This window comes from Chroicocephalus ridibundus, chromosome 2 (assembly GCF_963924245.1).
Source record: "Chroicocephalus ridibundus chromosome 2, bChrRid1.1, whole genome shotgun sequence".
Classification (NCBI taxonomy): Eukaryota; Metazoa; Chordata; class Aves; order Charadriiformes; family Laridae; genus Chroicocephalus; species Chroicocephalus ridibundus.
Window position 1 is genome coordinate 99,359,155 of NC_086285.1, and position 16,076 is coordinate 99,375,230.

The 16,076-nt window shown below is 45.5% G+C and overlaps 1 protein-coding gene across 13 annotated transcripts in view; it reads left to right on the forward strand.

The window, feature by feature from the left end:
- Positions 1-16,076, forward strand: part of LOC134511775 (poly(rC)-binding protein 3-like) — a 538,190-nt gene that overhangs the window by 507,679 nt on the left and 14,435 nt on the right. For 9 of the 13 annotated variants that reach the window (XM_063326281.1, XM_063326282.1, XM_063326286.1 and 6 more), the window contains 2 exons: positions 1,336-1,388; positions 10,542-10,711. The exons of 2 other annotated variants lie outside the window; for them this stretch is intronic. In XM_063326281.1, the coding sequence (XP_063182351.1) occupies positions 1,336-1,388; positions 10,542-10,711 (223 nt within the window). Of the gene's footprint in view, positions 1-1,335; positions 1,389-10,541; positions 10,712-12,005; positions 12,559-16,076 lie in introns of those variants that run through there. 2 more of the 13 variants (XM_063326287.1, XM_063326288.1) reach the window with 1 other exon arrangement.

A 16,076-nucleotide genomic window follows, 5' to 3' on the forward strand; every position in this document is an offset into this window, starting at 1 on the left:
GGATAAGTGCCTCTCTTCCTACTAGATATGCAGCTATTGCTACAAAATGCAACAGAAATTTAGTTAAATTAAGGACTGCAAATTCGGTCCATACGTATTGAAGCTGAAGCTGAATTCTTGATTCAAGAGTGAGAAGTCAGTTAACCCTGCAATAAATTGTTTTTCCTGTACTTCACTACATACATACTTGGCATCTAAAAACTTCACAAAACAGAAGTACATACGTACTGGTACATGCTGCGTATGGCAAATAACATTTTATCACATACATCAAATTCTGTGAGCAACTTGATTGTTTCATATTCAATGTAAAATAAGTATATGCAGCTCTTAATGGAATGTCAACATAAGTAAAATGTAGGTGAGTCACTTTTTTCTAAGAGTATTTCTTTTCCGTCTTTTCTAGTTGGAAATGAGAATTTTTGGCGTGTCTTTACAGCTAATAATAATAATAATAATAATAAACACCAAAAAAAGAGAAAAGGAGAGAAGGAGAAATGACATCCAAAATATGCTTTTGCTTCTTCATGATGTATCTGATAAAATATCTACAAATAATACTAAATTGCCTTTCCTAGCTTTATATTTTCCTTATTCTTGTCATTAACATGCTGCTCCTTAATCTTTTCCTGGTTATATTTGTGAGATATACGTTTCTGTAATGTTACTGTGTGTTAGAGCAGTAATTCCATTTTTCCTGAGCATTTTCCTTTTGTCCACCCAATTTAAAAACAAATGTATGCAGCTTAGAGTATTTTGTACATTCCCCCTCAAAAATTACCCTTCCCGACATTTCTTCAGCAGCTAATCCCACATATAATTTCCAAATTTTCCTAGGTTAATTTCCTCATCCTTATTTTAATTTATTAATTTTTCGTATTGATGTGTTTTGTTCTGCTAATTGTTCGTTTGACTTCCACTTTCATTTTCCGTATTGTAGAACTCCTGATAGACAGGTCAAATTTCAGCCATCCATTAATTCCTCAATTGATGTGTTTAGAACAAACTTCAGAGACTATTTTTAGGGGAAACCCTTCATTTTCTAGAAGCTTTTTATGACCTTGTGGAATCTCATGTGACATTTGTTGCTTTGGTGGGTTAAAGGTTAATTAAAATACGACTCATTTAAAATTAGTCCAGCCCTCTGAGTTTTGCATCTCTTGCTTTCTTTTCTGTTTCGCTAGCAGTTCTCGATTTTTCTTTGCTCCTCTCTCTTTTTTTTTAATTTTTTTTCCTCCTTCTTTCTGTATGTTTCCTTCTTTAAAATATCATTTGTTGTGTCTTGCCCTTCGTGCAAACAACCGGCGTAACATTTTCCCTCTGTCCCCTGAATAGGACTGGATGCCACTACTCCAACCAGTTCCCATGAACTTACTATTCCCAATGATGTAAGTGGACCAATAGTCAGTATCACTTTCTCTTCTCTTGCTCCTCTGCCACCGGAGGGGGGGGCAAACCTCTCATCTTTGCCTGATTTGGGAACACTCGTCCCCACAATAAACCTGTACGGCATTTAGCCTGTTGGGGAAGGGGGTGTTAGGGGTTGTAGAAACGCTGGAGAGAAGCAGCAGAAGTGACCGGCCCCTCTCGTGTCGGGTCTCCAGCGTTGCTGGGTTAGTTGCACGCCGGTGCCGGTGCCGTGGTGCTTCACCGGCTTCATTAAAGCCTGGGTGCCCGCTGCTTATGGTGGAATTAGATCGGTAATTGAGATTCATCTCTCGGGGGGCGCTAGCAGGTGCGGTCTCAGCAGAACGGTTAAATAGGGGGGGGAAACCGTGCAGCCCCTCGTGCTGTGTGTTGGGTTGGAGTCCTCCACGCCAGCGGGGTGGAGAGCCTGCACCGCAGTGGCTTGTGCCATGCTGGTCTCCCCCCCACTTATCCCAGACTGCATTTTTTTTCTGAGCAAAAAAAGCTACTTCGGTTATGTAAAAGTGCGATATAAGGGTTTGTTTGAAAAACCAAGGGCTAAAAACATTCCTGCTCCAGCAACTCTGGACCGGCTGTGATCAACAGACCCGGTCGCCATGAGCAATATGGTGCTGAATCTTAAAACAGCTACTGAAAATCCCCAACTGATACGCTGTGTGTCATATAAAAATGCCTTCCCGTTTTATTCACTTTCATTGCAAATGGTTTTTTTTTTTTCATTACAAATGAGTCACTTGGAAAATGGAAGATTTCCCCTCCAGTTAAAAAAGCTTTCAAGCATGAGTGGGATCACAAATAGCAATTATATTACTTAAGAGATACTTACAATATTGTGTAAGCCCTATTAAACTCAGTGGCAATGATTTACAGTAAAAAAAAACCCAACAGAATAACAAAGAAGCTAAGGTAAATCTTTTATGAGTGCAGTGATTTCGTAAGCTTTCTGTTACTTAAAAGACGTCCTGCTGATTTGTCAGTACCTGCTTTATAACCCAATTTATTGTACGTGGAGAATTTTATGGGAGCACCGTATTTATCCTTACAGTGCAAGTTTTTTAATCTCACTTTCAGGCAGATGTTGTTCTTGCCGTCAGTGATATAAACCCAAGGTCACTCTTCTGGCTTCACTTCTTTCAGGGCTCAGAGAAGGAGAAAGGTGGCCTTGTGTCCTGTGGTGCAATAGAAAATTTTAAAAAACCCATCAGTGTCTCATCTAGGAGGGATGAAATGCCCCAGCTCAGCGCTACCCTCTGAGAAGCAAACACGCACCCACGCACTGTTTCCAGCAGGAGGTTTTTCTGGCTACACAGTGCTGTCCTTGCTAAAGGAGCAAAACCAAGGCCAAAATGGGGCTGGGCTGAGCAACAGCCCACAGGGGCTCGACAGATGGTGGAAGGGAGTTCTGGTGTTCCGGCGGTGTCAAGGTGTGCATTAAAGGACCGAAAGCCCTTAGTGCTGCCCATGTGTGTGTGCGTGTGTGTGTGCGCAGCGGGGAGGAAGGGCTCTCGTGTCCCGTCGGGCATTGGGGTGGCTTGGGAATTTTGCAAGGGAGGGAAACTCTTTCCCCGTGCGTCTCCCAGAGGCGTTTGCTCCGCCTGTGCCCCAGGCTGTCGGCAGCACCTCGCCAGGCTACCCTCCGGCTGCAGCCGCCCCATCGCCGCTCCGGGATAGAAGGGAGGAAAGGAGGGAGATGGAGGGAGACGGGGCAGAGAGGGAGCCGGGTGAGGAGGCACCAGCGCCCGTGTTTCGTGTGTGCCCTATTCATCGGATGCCGCGCGCGGGGGGAGGTCAGGGCGGGAGAGGCAACAGCGGTTGTGCAGCAAACCCTGCGTTGGTTTTTTGACTTCGCTTTCCCGGTAAGCATCTCCTAGTCCCGGCTTTGACAGACGGTCAGTCAGTGCGGCGCAGTGATTATATGTCTGGTTGAAGGAGAAGGATGCTGCAGGCCCTGGCACGGGGCTGTGGCAACAGCCCAAAGCTGCAAGTGGCCAGTCCCCTGCCTGCCCCGACTCCAGGGATCCCCTATACTGCATCAGTCCTGCGGATTTCTCGTCATATATAGTTATGCGTGCAAAAGTCCAGCACGCATGAGAAGAACGTGAGACTTGCAAATATCTAGACGCTCTTCAGCTACCAGAGAAGTCAATGTATTACTTGCATGTGTGCTACACATTTTTAAAAAACAAGAGAATGAGAAGCACAAAAAGCCAAAGCCTCAGTAAGAATCTGATGGAGCAAAATCAGGTATAAAGAGAATAAGAAGCTCAGACTTTAGCCCAGTCTACAGAAAGTAGATTTTAATAGCCATTTACAATTTGCATAGCTTCGTATTAAAAAAAAAATTCCTCACTCTCTGTGGCATTAAGGCAGTAACAGATATTTTTTTCTGTTATTAATAATTAGCTGCTTTCTTCATACAGTGTGCTGATAATTGCAACTAACCTGTTGCTCAACAAGAAAGAGATAACAAAGAAATGCGTTTTGCAGAAAGCTGTTTTCCATGTGTAAAAAGCTCAGGCTTCCTCTCCAAATGGTAAATTCAGAAGATTTGCCTTTCTAGGTTTTGTTATAACTTCTGGGTATCCCCAAAAAGAAAACAGAGGGCACATTTCTCCAAGTCCCTTCCAGAAGTCACTTTAATCCTTATCTAGTATCTCCTTTTCTTCATCAAAACCTCTTCTAGGGGCATGTGTTCACCTTTCTTTCCTTGCTGGGATCTTGTCTGGCCTCCCACTGCTGCCTAAGTTCCACGGTGGAAGTACATTTCACACAAATCCCAGAATAAAGTGGCATAACAGTGACAGGTACAGAAGGGAACGGAAGGGATGGTATCCCTGGGTGTAGCTGGTTGGGCACAGATAACACATTTTAAGATTTTGTGATCCAGTCCCCCAAAATAGCCATTGAGACTAAAGGAACAAATGAATAATACAAAAAAAATCTGTCTCATTAAAAATTATGTATATTTTGCATATATGTGGAAGAGACAGGCAGAGGCAAGTAGCAGAAAAACAACTTCCCCCTCAGAAAACACCAAGAACGTTTTAAGGAAGCTATAAATCTGATCGATACTCCATAGAAAAAATCCAACCAAGCTGGAAATGTAACTGAAAAACTGCCTTTATTTCCCCCTGGAGCCAGAAGTACTTCCCTGCAAATGATGGAGAGGGACCCACATGTGGAAAATGCTCTCGGAGCCACCCACAGTGAAATCCAGCGTTGTCTCTACGTGATGCTCCAAGGAGGTCCGCATGGCACTGACTCTTCCCCCGATGGTCATTGAGGAGACTGAGCTCTCTCATCTTTGCAGATCCCCAGTCCATCGCCTGGGAGGGTGGAGAACTGGCATAAGCCCTTAAGGACAAGATTAGGGCAGCGTCTGACCCTAGCTGTGACTTCCAGCAAAGCCACCCGCCACCTACACGTTACAGGAAAAGTGCACCTCACCTTCCCTACAGCCCCAGATCGGGAAATCCCTCTTCCAGAAAAGCCCTGAGAACAAGTGCCGTGTCCTTATGAAACTAAGCTGCTGGCTAAGTTCATCCCCGGCTCACAAACTTTCCGGTTGAATGAGGTGGTTTAAAAGCAATGGTTAGGTGAAGATTTAGTAATCCACATAAGACGTGCTGGGAAAGGTCCTGCAGCAGTGTAAGTGAAAGCACTTCTGCTGAAGGTAAGGACCTGTGGATTCAACCTCAATAAATTTACCTTTCTGCTGAGAGCCTCCCATCTAATAATAATGCCCAAAGTAAAAATACAGAATTAAGCAGATTCTGCCAACTAGACATGTTTAAGGAGGTGTGTTGTCAAAAAAGTAGGTTTTAATACTTTTGATATGTTTGAACATGGCCTGATTTCTGTCTTCCCTTAATCTAAGAAAATGGCGATTGATTCCTCAAGTCGACCTGTCAGGATGAGGTCGAGAATCAGCAGAAAGATTGCACCATCTTAATATCCATCAGAAGCAAAGTGAGACCTTTGGTGGAAGAAGGCACTTTTGAGCATGAAAAGTAATTTCCTCGAGAACCACTTATTGCTCACGTTAGGGAACAGGATGGGAACTGATGTTGGGCCCTCAATAAATTGAAATGCGCGTAAATCTGCAGTCTCATTTGGGCTACAAAACAAGTCACGAAGGCTCATTTCTGAAAATATTTTCTCAGTTTTCTGTATGCCTTCTTGCAAAGCATCTGAAGTCATTATAGCCCAGATTTTGCATTATCTTGGCAAGGACGCCGAAGTTAATTATTATTACTGGGTTTTAAGAGGCACAGAGTATTTAAGCATCTCCCTGCAGTAAGTCTGATTATTTCTCCCTGCAGAGTACTCTGCCCCAGCATTTCTGACTAAAAAAAAGGCAAACTAACCCAAACATGGAACTAAGAAAGCCCGTATCTTTATACAAAGAGATTGAAAAGTCTCCTTCATGATGAGCAGCTGCTTGCTCAACTAATGCAGAGGCTTTGCTAAAGCCGATGGACTTGCTGCGGGTTGGCAGCGGGGAACCCAGGAGAACCACGGGTACCTGTGGACGGGTATGGTCAGACCCTCTGCTCCGGACAGCAGGTACCAAATTGCAGAGGCTACTTCCTTGGCCCTTTTTACCAGGACTACATTCGCTATAAGAAAGGAATCTGGATTTTTTTACTAGTTTTTAAAAAGAAAGTGAGCTCCGTGCCGCTTTCTGTGAGGAGCAGTACTCTGCAGCACTGGGCTTGGATAGTAAACCAAAAGCCAAACATCTGATTACTCCCTGTGCTGCCCAGAAGTGATGCAGCGTGATGGACCTAGAGGAACAAACCTGTAGGAAACACCCAGCAGAAAGCTGTTCTGTTAGTCTTGATCAGTGGCTTTAGCGCTGTAGGAAAAAAAAATATATATATTTAGCATTATGGGGAAGGAAAAAAGTGGAAGAGAGGGACCTGAACCAGACATGGCACAGCATATTCAGAGAAACTGTCAGCATCAAGAGTTTAGGGCGGGAGCAGTCACAGTGCGCCTTCCAGTCCCAGCCTTTAAGAGTCCAGGTTCCCGATTCAATCCTGTTTGCATTGGTACCAGCCGAACTTTACTGAAGGACAGAGTAAAATCAGAAAAAGGCAAAAAGCAGGACCCACGTTTCAGGGTTGGTTGGTTTGGAGTTTTTTTGTCATGAGGAGAAATGAGGTACACTGAGGTCGGGGAAGGCAGGTCGGCGGCGGTGTAGAGAGAGTGAAAAGAGAGTAGGTTTTCCCTGGTGCTCACAGTCCAAGAAGGAGGGGACGTCAGCTGAAATTTTGAGGTGTACGGGCAAATGGTGATAACACATAACACAGGGGCAAGCTCTGCAAGTCATTGCTATGGCCCTTCGTGGCCAGCAGCAGGAGAAACGGGTTCAAAAAGAAATTGTCAGACACGTGCACTATTGAACATAAAGGCAGAGGTACCAGCCACTGCTCAGGTAGTCTGTAAGCCTTAGGCGGGAATTTGAGATACCAGTGGAAACTTTGTTTTATTCTTCACACGGGTTTCGTCCTTGTTTTTGTAAGCGTGTGCTGCTGCTGCGGTGCTCGTCTGATCTGAGCTGTTCCACTCGAGTCTTGAGAGAATTAAAATATATACGCATATACATACACAGATTATGTGTGTGTGTTTGTATGTACATATGTGTATATTATATATACTATACATATATATATTTTTATAGTGTATGTATTATACTACAGTGTGTAGTAGGCTTGGTATAGTCTCCGGTAGGTTTGCCCCTCTCTCACACGGGCCAGCTTTATCACTTGTTCTCGGGAGGATTTCCTCTTGATTTATTCCGTAAGTGAGAGTAAGGCTCGCTGCACGTTGAGCAAGCAGGTGAGCATCATAAGTAATGCAGCACCTAAAGTCCTTGAAAACAGCTATAAGTTTGCTGTCCACCACATTCCCTAACTCCATCTACTGAGCTTGGAAAAGCAGCGAGTCCGTGTCCGTGGAACACGCAGCATTGCATGCAAGGCAGCAGCTTTCAAAGTTTGGGGAAGCTTGCCTTTGTGGTGAGGGACTTCCGTGGGAGTGAATTACACACAGCCTGCCAAATCCTGTGAACTACAGAAGGACAGGGGGGCAGCTGACAGCATTAGAAAGGTCAGCCTTGAAAAGAGATAGGTGTTTGGATGCAATTTGACGTGGCTTCATCTCAAAGTAAGGCGGGACAACTGTTTTTACGTAAAAGCAAATGTCCGTGGCCTGATTGATCAAAGCTCTGTAGCTGAAAACCAGTCCCTTGAACTTCTCCCAGAACCCATCAGCTCTAGAATATTCAGTCACCGCACAAATTTCAGCATAAGTAATACGTAATGGGAAAGACACCCCAGAGCCCAAGCACCCCAGCACTGCTGTCCTCCCTGCATGGCAAATGGGGAGGTGTATTCCGTGTGAGCTGCAAGTCATACCATGGCTTGCAGAGCATGTTCAAGCAGCCCATTGTCACACAGCAACAAAGGATGACTTTGGAGAGCTTCAGACCAAAGGCCACTGAACCCCTCTTCCAGGTGCTTGTATCACCAATATCCTTAACTGGTCTGGACTGAATCCTCGCTACCTAACTCAAAGTCAGCTAGGAGATGGCAAATTCTTTGTACTGACCCACCCAGGTTACAAGCCTCGTTGGAAGACCACCAGCACATACGGGTGGCAGCCTCCTGAGTGACCCAGCAGGTGCCTTCTGAGAACTGGTGAGCCAGACGTGTAGGACTATGTCTCAGAACGTGCCTGAAGAACCAGTGCTCCCCTGCAGTTCCTCTGCTTTGGATGCCACAACGACACCCACACCTGTGAACTGGACTGCTTGAAATTCTTCTGACAACTAATATATTTTTATATATTTTTACATGTGTTTTACACCAAGTGACTGTATCAGATTTCCCCTTCTGCTTTTGACAGACTGAGGGATGTGTGCATTCTCCGTTTTCCTGTTGACACTTAGGTCATAATTATTAAAACAACCAGGAGCATATTCAGATCTGCACATTGGGTGAGGAACACATCAGAGGAATCTGAAGACATGACAGGCACCAGCTGCTTTACAGAACCTAAATCCTGATCACTGCTTCATAAGATCATTAGCAACAGACAGATTCTTGACCAGTCGCTTCAGGATCATCATCCCAAAAATGATTAGACACTGGTTGTGGCGGAAGGAAATACTGGCAGCTTCCACTTCTGGTGGCCGTTTCGAGCCACTCTGCTTTCAGGGGCAACAACTCTGGCAAGCGGTCAAGTAAAGACGACCCAAGTTTTTTCCCTGCCCTGTGCACCATTCTGCTTCTGCAGTAGTGAACACTTCTGACCAGATTTGGGTAAATTATAGCTACAGCATGGCGTGCAAGTGATTCACAGGATCAAAATTATGGAAGTCCATCACCAGGTTTTAACGTATAAGAGTGGATCTTGTGCTGCCAGCTTTGCTGTACAAGATGCTCTGGTAGGACTGCCTTTGCGTTCCTCACACTGATGGCACACGCGGATAAAAACCAAACCCCAGCACTGCCTGGCTCTGGTGCTACCACCTGTGCTCTGGGCGCTCTTCTCTCCTGCTTCACCTTCACTACCTGCGGACCGTAGAGGCCAGGGAGACAGAGGTGTAGGAAGCAGATCCTTAGGGATCCCTGTGCTGCTGTCAGCTGGTGTATGCAGGCATGTTCGTGTGCGCAGAGACAGGCTGGAGGCTTCCTGGTGAAGGCCACATAGGTCCTCTGCACTGGCAAGTGCGATCACACTCTAAGACAGGTCCTCAGGATAAGGCCAGGGAGATCAGCAAAGCTCTCCTGCTGGAACAGGATGGGAAATCCTGTGTGTGTTTCCTGAAACCCCACTTTTCCCCATCGTGGGTGCTTCTCTTGCGCTTGGTCTCTGTTTTGGCTACCTGGGTACCCGCTTTGGCTTTCTGCTTGTCCCTGAGCATGAAGCAAGGATTACGTTGGGGGCTTTTTCTTCTTGTGATAAAATGTCTGGACAATGTGAATCTGTGTCTGGCAAGATACTCCAAGTACTACAGTAAAGGGTACCTTTAGGGTACCAAGTACTCTGATGAAGGGTAACACATCAGGGCCTGAAGCAGGGGGAAGGGTGGGAGGGGAATGCAGTCCCTGCATCTTGAGATGTCCTTCTGCCCAACTGGCGGCACTATCCCACTGCCAACAGACCTGTAGAGCGAGGTTTCCATTTTCTACCCATCCTGGCCATCGCTGAGCTTCTCAGCGCCCATCCTTCCTTAGCACAAAGCAAAGTCCCCCTCCTCACCCTTACGGAGCCTAAAGTGGCTGGCTTGGTGCCCACTTGCTCTTTGGGGGGTCCCTGTGCCAGAGGAGCAGCACCCCGGCACAGCTCTCACACTCCCTCACCCCGGCTGCAGCGGTTACCTCTGCCGCCAGACAGTTTCTCGAGGTCTCGCCCACAGCTTCCAAAAGCTTGTGACTCCACCAAGAGCATTTAGACAATTGAAGATAACATCAGTGCAATTTTGCCAAACAAAATGAGAGGATCTAGGGGCACACACACACGCACCCACAACTCAGGCTCAGTTTTATTCATGAAATACGAGTTTTGGTAAGTTTCTGTAAAGGAACGCAGACAAATTTCAGTCTCTTCCTGCGCCCGCTTCTGCCAGCAGTTACACAGCTGTAAATCCCACTGACTTTAATAGCGCAGGACCTGGCCAGGCCACGACCAGGTGTGCCCGGGGAGGGCTAGGGCTGGTGGATGCACGGGCACAGCGGCGGCTTTGGATGGCCAGCCTGACTCCCAGCTGCTGTTCTCGGCTTCCTGCTGCCGCCACCGGCAAGTCAGGCTGGGCTGTGCTTTGTATTCATCAGCACCGCGGCACACTGTCATTTTCTGCCGCGGAAGATGACTAAATAATCTGATATCGAGTTGGTAACCATGTAGCAGCGAAACTCGATTGAGAGGCATATGACCACAGAGCCAATAGACCGCGCTAGCTGGTCCTTCCAAACAGCACAGCGAAAATCTTTTGTTCTGATATTGAGCTTTTCATAACCGCGTTTTTAGCAGTACTACAGATTGCAGTTAAGTGGGTTTTGCTTGTGTCTGTGGCACTAATCTCAGTCTTTGTCCCGCTCCAGTTAATAGGCTGCATTATTGGCAGACAAGGCAGTAAGATAAATGAAATCAGGCAGATGTCAGGAGCGCAGATCAAGATTGCTAATGCCACAGAAGGCTCCGCAGAACGACAAGTTACAATCACAGGATCCCCTGCAAACATCAGCTTAGCACAGTACCTCATTAATGCAAGGTAAGTTTGCTTTGTAAGTGATAACGCTTCTGCAAGATTACTCTGTCTGCTCTCCGGCAAGTGTCTGTCCTGGATAGATCCAGAAAGTTGCTTCGCAGTGTCCATTTCGCATAGTGTTATTCAGTTCCTAATGATTTGTAAAGCCTGTACCGTTAGAAGCTGTGTTTGCTGTTGGTTTGTATGGAAAGGAGCTTAATCTGGTGCAATTCCAGGTACACGTTGAATGACAAAAGCTGAAAAATCTGAATAGTCACATTAGCATCCACCTAAAAAATAGAGGCGGATAAATTAAATGAAATGACAATCATAAATTCTTTAGAAGAAAATACTTTTCACGGACCCATTTTACTGTCCTAAATGGCAAATATAGTGAAACAAATTGCAAAACAGATTTAATTTCCTAGCTGGAAATTGCCACTCAGAGTTGACATTAAACTGACATTTGGCTGCTAAAGAGGCACGGGATTTATTTTTTCAGAGACAGCATCACAAATTTGTAAAAAGCATCCCCTAATGAGCCGGGGTGAGGCTATCTGCCTCTCTGCTTCTCAGTGCCGGAATTAATGAAAGCGCTGGCTGTTTAGCTAAGCCATTGCGACGGCTTAAGTCTCTATCAGTTTTGATATGATTATTTAGAAAAATATGAAAATTGATACCACCTTTATCTGCAATTATCCTGAGATGGAAGTGCAGTGGATATAGTGCTGTCTCATAGGTCTGCTTGTAAATGGGGGACCGAGGCAATATATTATGGGGAGGGGGAGTATCTATGTCTTCCATGCTTTTTTTTTTTTTTCCTTTTCTTCAACCCCCCTCCCCCCCCCCAAAAAAAAATAAATACTGTGATATGAATCAAGCTTTGTGTTTAACTATGTTTGCTGTTAAGGTAGTAGAAAGTATGTGATTTGTGTGGGGTTGGCTGTAATCACAGCAGGTCTACAAGTCTTTTATGGTCCAGCCTCCCCTCCAGCCCAGTTCTGCAGTGCACCGCTGCAAGCCGCTGTAAATGCTTTAATGGAGGAAAAGGATGCTTGTGCAGCTCTGTGTTACAGCAAACAAAAATATTGCTCTTTTTTGTAATTCAGTTTGAAAGTAGTTTCCCAGGGAAGGATATATTGAGGGGTGGCGTCGTGAAGCCTATGATAAGCGGTTTCCAGAACCCTATAACGACCTGCAGCTCTTTTGATTTATATTCTTTGTAGCAAATATAAGTCAATTCCGTAAGCCCTGTAATCAAATAAAAATGTGTTCCCTCCTTTAACCCTTAAGGATATGTTCTTCTCTTGGTGTTCAGGGATTCCCCACACATCGAGACGAGAATAGACCCCTTCATTTTTAGTTGCACAAACACCATATGGCATGCACCTGGATCTCAGAAGATAACAATTTAAGATCTTCAAGACAGCTAAAGCATGCAAATAGAATAATGCACTTATTAATGGAGTTGCAGTGAGCTGCTCACCAGAGACAGAAACTCTAGTGAACAAACCTCTGTTTGACTCACTTTAGAAAAGCCTGTGAACTCTCACACTTCTGTTTATTACTGTTTAACGATTCTTTTGATGGAATGGGATATATATGAGGTCTTTTAACATACTTTTGCAAAGAAGAAAACTTCTCAGCAGTCATATACCACGGATACTCTATCTATACCCTGTGAAACCAGAAACAAAGTATTTTCTTCCTGTGGAATTTCTAGATAGAAGTCATTTGTTACCATCATCTACAATAAACCATCATATATTATTGTGTATCATGTGTTGAAACTGTATTTAGATCGAGTGGCTTCATTTGTAAATGAAGGCTCTTAAAGTAATGTATAATAAATTAAGCTCTAAGGTAACATAGGACATTAAGGTGGCTTTTTCATTTTAAAAAAGTGACACTGTTCCAGATTCCTCCTTTCACGAAGGAAATTCCTGTCCAGTTAGGTGCCACCCCAGCAGCAGGGCGAGTTTGCAGTCACACTGGAGGAAGAACTGAGAAACTGTCAGGCAAGAGGGAGGTGGGCTGTAGTTGGGTTGTAGGCGCTCGGGCAGGTTCCTGGGAGGCAGATCTGGGCTGCCTGTGCCCGCTGGGAGCCAGTTTCAGTGTTTGTCAGTCCTAAACCTGCCCACGAGTACTGCCGTCTCTTTTAAAGATGTTGGCATGAAATAAACAGTGCTGGGGAAGAGCTGAGTGTAATACCTAGGCTGCCCAAGATACAGCCTGGTATGTCAAAGTAATAGTAAGAATAATGAAAAAAGCCATATAAGCATTCAGGGTAAGGTGGACTTTTTTTTATTTCCTCTCCCCCACAAGATCTGTCGTTCTCGTGGATTGGGTTTCCAGGGCCAGTGTTTCTGCATAAATCAGTGTCCCACAGCAGCATAGGATATAAGGAAAAAAATCTGTCCACTGTATTCCTGAAACGAACTGTGTATATCTTTAAACTATCCTTCAACCAAAGTTGCCATCTATAGAATAATTTATCAAGTTGGTTTAAGACTTTTATTGCAATCTGGTGTTGAATATGTAGATAATATACTCTAAATTATAGCTGTATAAATATATTGATACGGTATCAAGACAGAGATTTAAATCTTTCTGAAGTATTGTTTTGTTTCTGTATTGATTACCCGAGCGCTGACCTCTGTATGAGTAGAATGTGTCCTAGCTTGTTTGCAGTAGAAGTGTCTTTTTTTCCTGTAAAACCTTCTGTCTCTTCACTGTTCTCCACTGTAGTAATGGGATTTCCATTATCCATTTCCATCTTCTAGCTTTTATTAAGAATGAACCAGAGTTTAGGTTTCCTGTGTAACATTTGACTTTGGCTTATGAGCGCATGGTAGCCAGCAGCACTTTCTCCTTCTCAAAGAGCGGTTTCCTGAAGATATTTTTTCCTGCTATTTTGATGAAAGGTTAATTTGCAGAAGTAACAGGACCACCAGAGCCAGGCTCAAGCTTTATTCCTTTCACCGCTTTTGGGTAATGCAAGATGTGGCCTTTGGTGTGTATATTTATAAAGTATAGTCCTTCAAAGCGACAGTGTAAAATTGGCACCGTGAAATTCTGTATGAAGGCTGCCTCAGACACTTTCACATTCAATTTTTGTGGCATCTACAATTGGTTTGGGACACGGCCGCTGTCACGGGACAGCTGATAGCTAACCTGATGTTACTTTCACCATAAGCGTTACCACCAGTAATACAAGTGCAGGAGAGCAAATTATTGCTTTAATCGTACTTGTGCGAGTACGCCAGAGACAGGGAGTTTGAGTGGCTGCTGCCAACACCGGCACTGAGCCTGTGGGATGTAGTCTCCCTGCTGGTACAAGAAAAAGCTCAGGCTCAAATACCCCCCGTATCATCAAGGATTTTTTTTTGTTTTTGTTAAATGCAAGGTAGGCAAATTTGGAGTCTCTGAAACACTGAGTCCTGCATTGCCCTCCCTCCCAGAATAATACTGACTTAGAAATGTAAAAAAAAAGAAATCCAACTGTATAAATGGCGTTTTTCAAAACCTGCTGAATTATCACCATGTAACTCCTACACCCCAAGTCGAGGATGTACACTGGAGTTGGATTCACTGATTCGGTATTCTTGATGTAAAACCCGCTGTGTGAGTAGATTGCAAGTAGCACGGCCAGGAGCCCAAGGATGCTCTTCTCTCTGCAAAGCACAACTCTGCTGTGAGCATTAGAAAAGTTCCAAGCTGCTGGCGACAGATAAACACCACAGGGTAGGCAAACCAAAGCTTTACCTCCCACAAACAGGTCTGCATTTCACGCACTCGCCCTCCATCCCTCTCAGCCCCTCAGAGAAGCCATGCGCCTTCCAACTTCCCCGCAAAACCCGCCGAGGAGTTAATACTCCAAGAGCCGTCTTTATCTTGCAGGGAGGAGGGGAGCTCGGCGGTCAGGTGTTCCCCTCTCTCCTCCACGCTCCTCCATCCAGCTCAGACCCACTTTGAGGACCCTTTAGACTCGCCTTCAGCAGCAGTGCTTTGGGAAGCCTTAGTCCAACATCCCCATCCCCTATTTAGATCCAGTTGATTGCTTGCACCCTTCCCTTGCGCAAAGCGGGCTGGGCCTTCTGGTCGTTGCTTTTCTCTGGCCTTGAGTAGACCAGGGGCTATGAATAGACATGGGTCTCTCAAAACTGCATGTAAGCCTAAGGTGAGGAAAAGCGGGGCTCTCCCCGGCCCCGAGTAGGGTGACCACGCTCCCCTCCCAACCCGTAGCCTGGCTACGGCTGCTCTCTGAGCCTGCACACCCAGCACCAACAGGGACCAGCACAAACTCCGCGCTGGAAACTTCCCTGGGCCTGGTGGGATTTGAACCTTCCAGTACCTGAAGAGGGCCTACAGGAGAGATGGGGAGGGACTCTTTATCAAGGAGTGTAGCGATAGGATGAGGGTTAACAGTTTTAAAGTGAAAGAGGGTAGATTTAGATTAGATTTTAGGAAGAAATTCTTTACTGTGAGGGTGGTGAGGCACTGGAACACGTTGCCCAGGGAAGTTGTGGATGCCCCATCGCTGGAGGTGTTCAAGGCCAGGCTGGATGGGGCTTTGAGCAGCCTGGTCTAGTGGGAGGTGTCCCTGCCCATGGCAGGGGGGTTGGAACTAGATGGTCTTTGAGGTCCCTTCCAACCCAAACCATTCTATGATTCTAAGCAGCAGGTCCTCCCCACGGCCGGCCGGTGGCTCGCTGGCACTCTGCTCTGGGAGTGAGCTCCTCAGCTCACCTCAGGAGCAAGCCCAAGAACCTGACAAGTTAGCAATTACTGAAAAAAACCCAAACTACCCAACTTGGAATTGACGTGTATAACTGTAGCTAGCAAAGATTTCTAACCCATAGTTCCATTTATGTGTTAGGCTGCCATCCCTCCCAGCTGCTCACATGCAAAATGCATCCTCAAATTAGTATTTAGGTTGTTTGCCTACCCAAAAGCCAGTGCACAGGTTGCAACAAACGGCATATGGAAGATTTATCTAGGTAAACACTTTGTCATCTGAAAAAAAAACAGTGCGTCCTTGGAATTACTGTATTTTAATGTCTAAAAATGTACAGCAAAGCCAAAGTACTTGCTCCAAACTCATCTCACCTGCCAATGGGTGGGGATAGACTAAAGTGAAGGTGGTTCGATACCTACATCCTCCAAAGAGCCCGTCACTGCCTTGGGCTCGGAGGTCGGGTCGGGCTGAACGTCCTCGTGGTGGCGGGGTCCGTGTGACGATGTGTATGTTGTATCCGTGTAGTACCTTGTCTGTGATATGGTAAGCTCGTCTGTGTTCACTGTAACCGCTGCCACAAGCTCAGAAAGGATACCGCTGCTGTGGAAGCCGGGGTGTTTTTCAGTCTTCCTTTTTACTAATTTCCTTATA